We start from the raw sequence: 697 nt of genomic DNA, 5'->3' as shown, positions 1-697 counted from the left end.
ACCTCACCTCGTCTCTCCTCACTGGCTGACTCCCGCTCCTCCCCCTCTGCCCCCTCCTCGTCCTCTTGTGCTGTGATTGGTCGAAGCAGCGCCCCGCAGACGCAGAGGTTGGCGACGAAGGCGCTGAGGACAAGCAGCGCCCCCCTCCACGAGTAAAGCTCGATCAGCAGCTGCACGGCCGGCGCCAACATGAAGGTCCCGATCCCGCTGCCCGACATGGCGATGCCATACGCCAACGCCTTCCTCCGCCGGAAGTAACAGCCCACCATGGCGATGGCGGGGGTGTAACACAGAGCGAAACCCAGACCTGGAGGCAGAGGACCATGAGACAGGTGAGGACATTTTGAAATGTGAGGATGTTTGATCAGACTGCTGGGAAGTTTTTGGAAAGTACAGACACATTTCTGATGGAGACGTTTTCAGAAAGTGAGGACGTTTTGAATAACGAGGACGAGGATTTCAGGGAGGTGAGAAACTTCCCAGCATGCAGCTGGACGTCTATGGTACTTGATGGAATGTAGGTTGTGACGTCAGGCGACCAAATTTCAACGGAATGTGACGTGGAATAACTGACGACAGCTGATGTTGATGTTCTATTGCTAAGCAACCAAAATCTTCCTAAAGTCTCATGTCAACCTTCTGGTGGCTCATGTCCAACCATTATTTAACATCAGTCCAACGTTAGAGTCCAGCGTCC

At 53.8% G+C, this 697-nt stretch overlaps 1 protein-coding gene across 1 annotated transcript; it reads right to left on the bottom strand.

Moving 5' to 3' along the window:
- Positions 1-7: 7 nt before the first annotated feature.
- On the bottom strand, positions 8-307 carry LOC111648554 (monocarboxylate transporter 12-like; the record flags this gene model as incomplete). Its single annotated transcript, XM_023398365.2, has 1 exon — positions 8-307. A coding segment is annotated over one exon (300 nt), but the record flags the coding sequence as incomplete, so codon positions are not given.
- Positions 308-697: the final 390 nt, after the last annotated feature.

The sequence above is a fragment of the Seriola lalandi genome, unplaced genomic scaffold (assembly GCF_002814215.2).
Source record: "Seriola lalandi dorsalis isolate HSWRI2012SDOR001 ecotype SW California unplaced genomic scaffold, Sedor1 jcf7180002042722, whole genome shotgun sequence".
NCBI classification, from domain to species: Eukaryota; Metazoa; Chordata; class Actinopteri; order Carangiformes; family Carangidae; genus Seriola; species Seriola lalandi.
The sequence above is the reverse complement of the archived record's forward strand: the minus strand, read 5'-3'. Positions and strand labels throughout refer to the sequence as shown.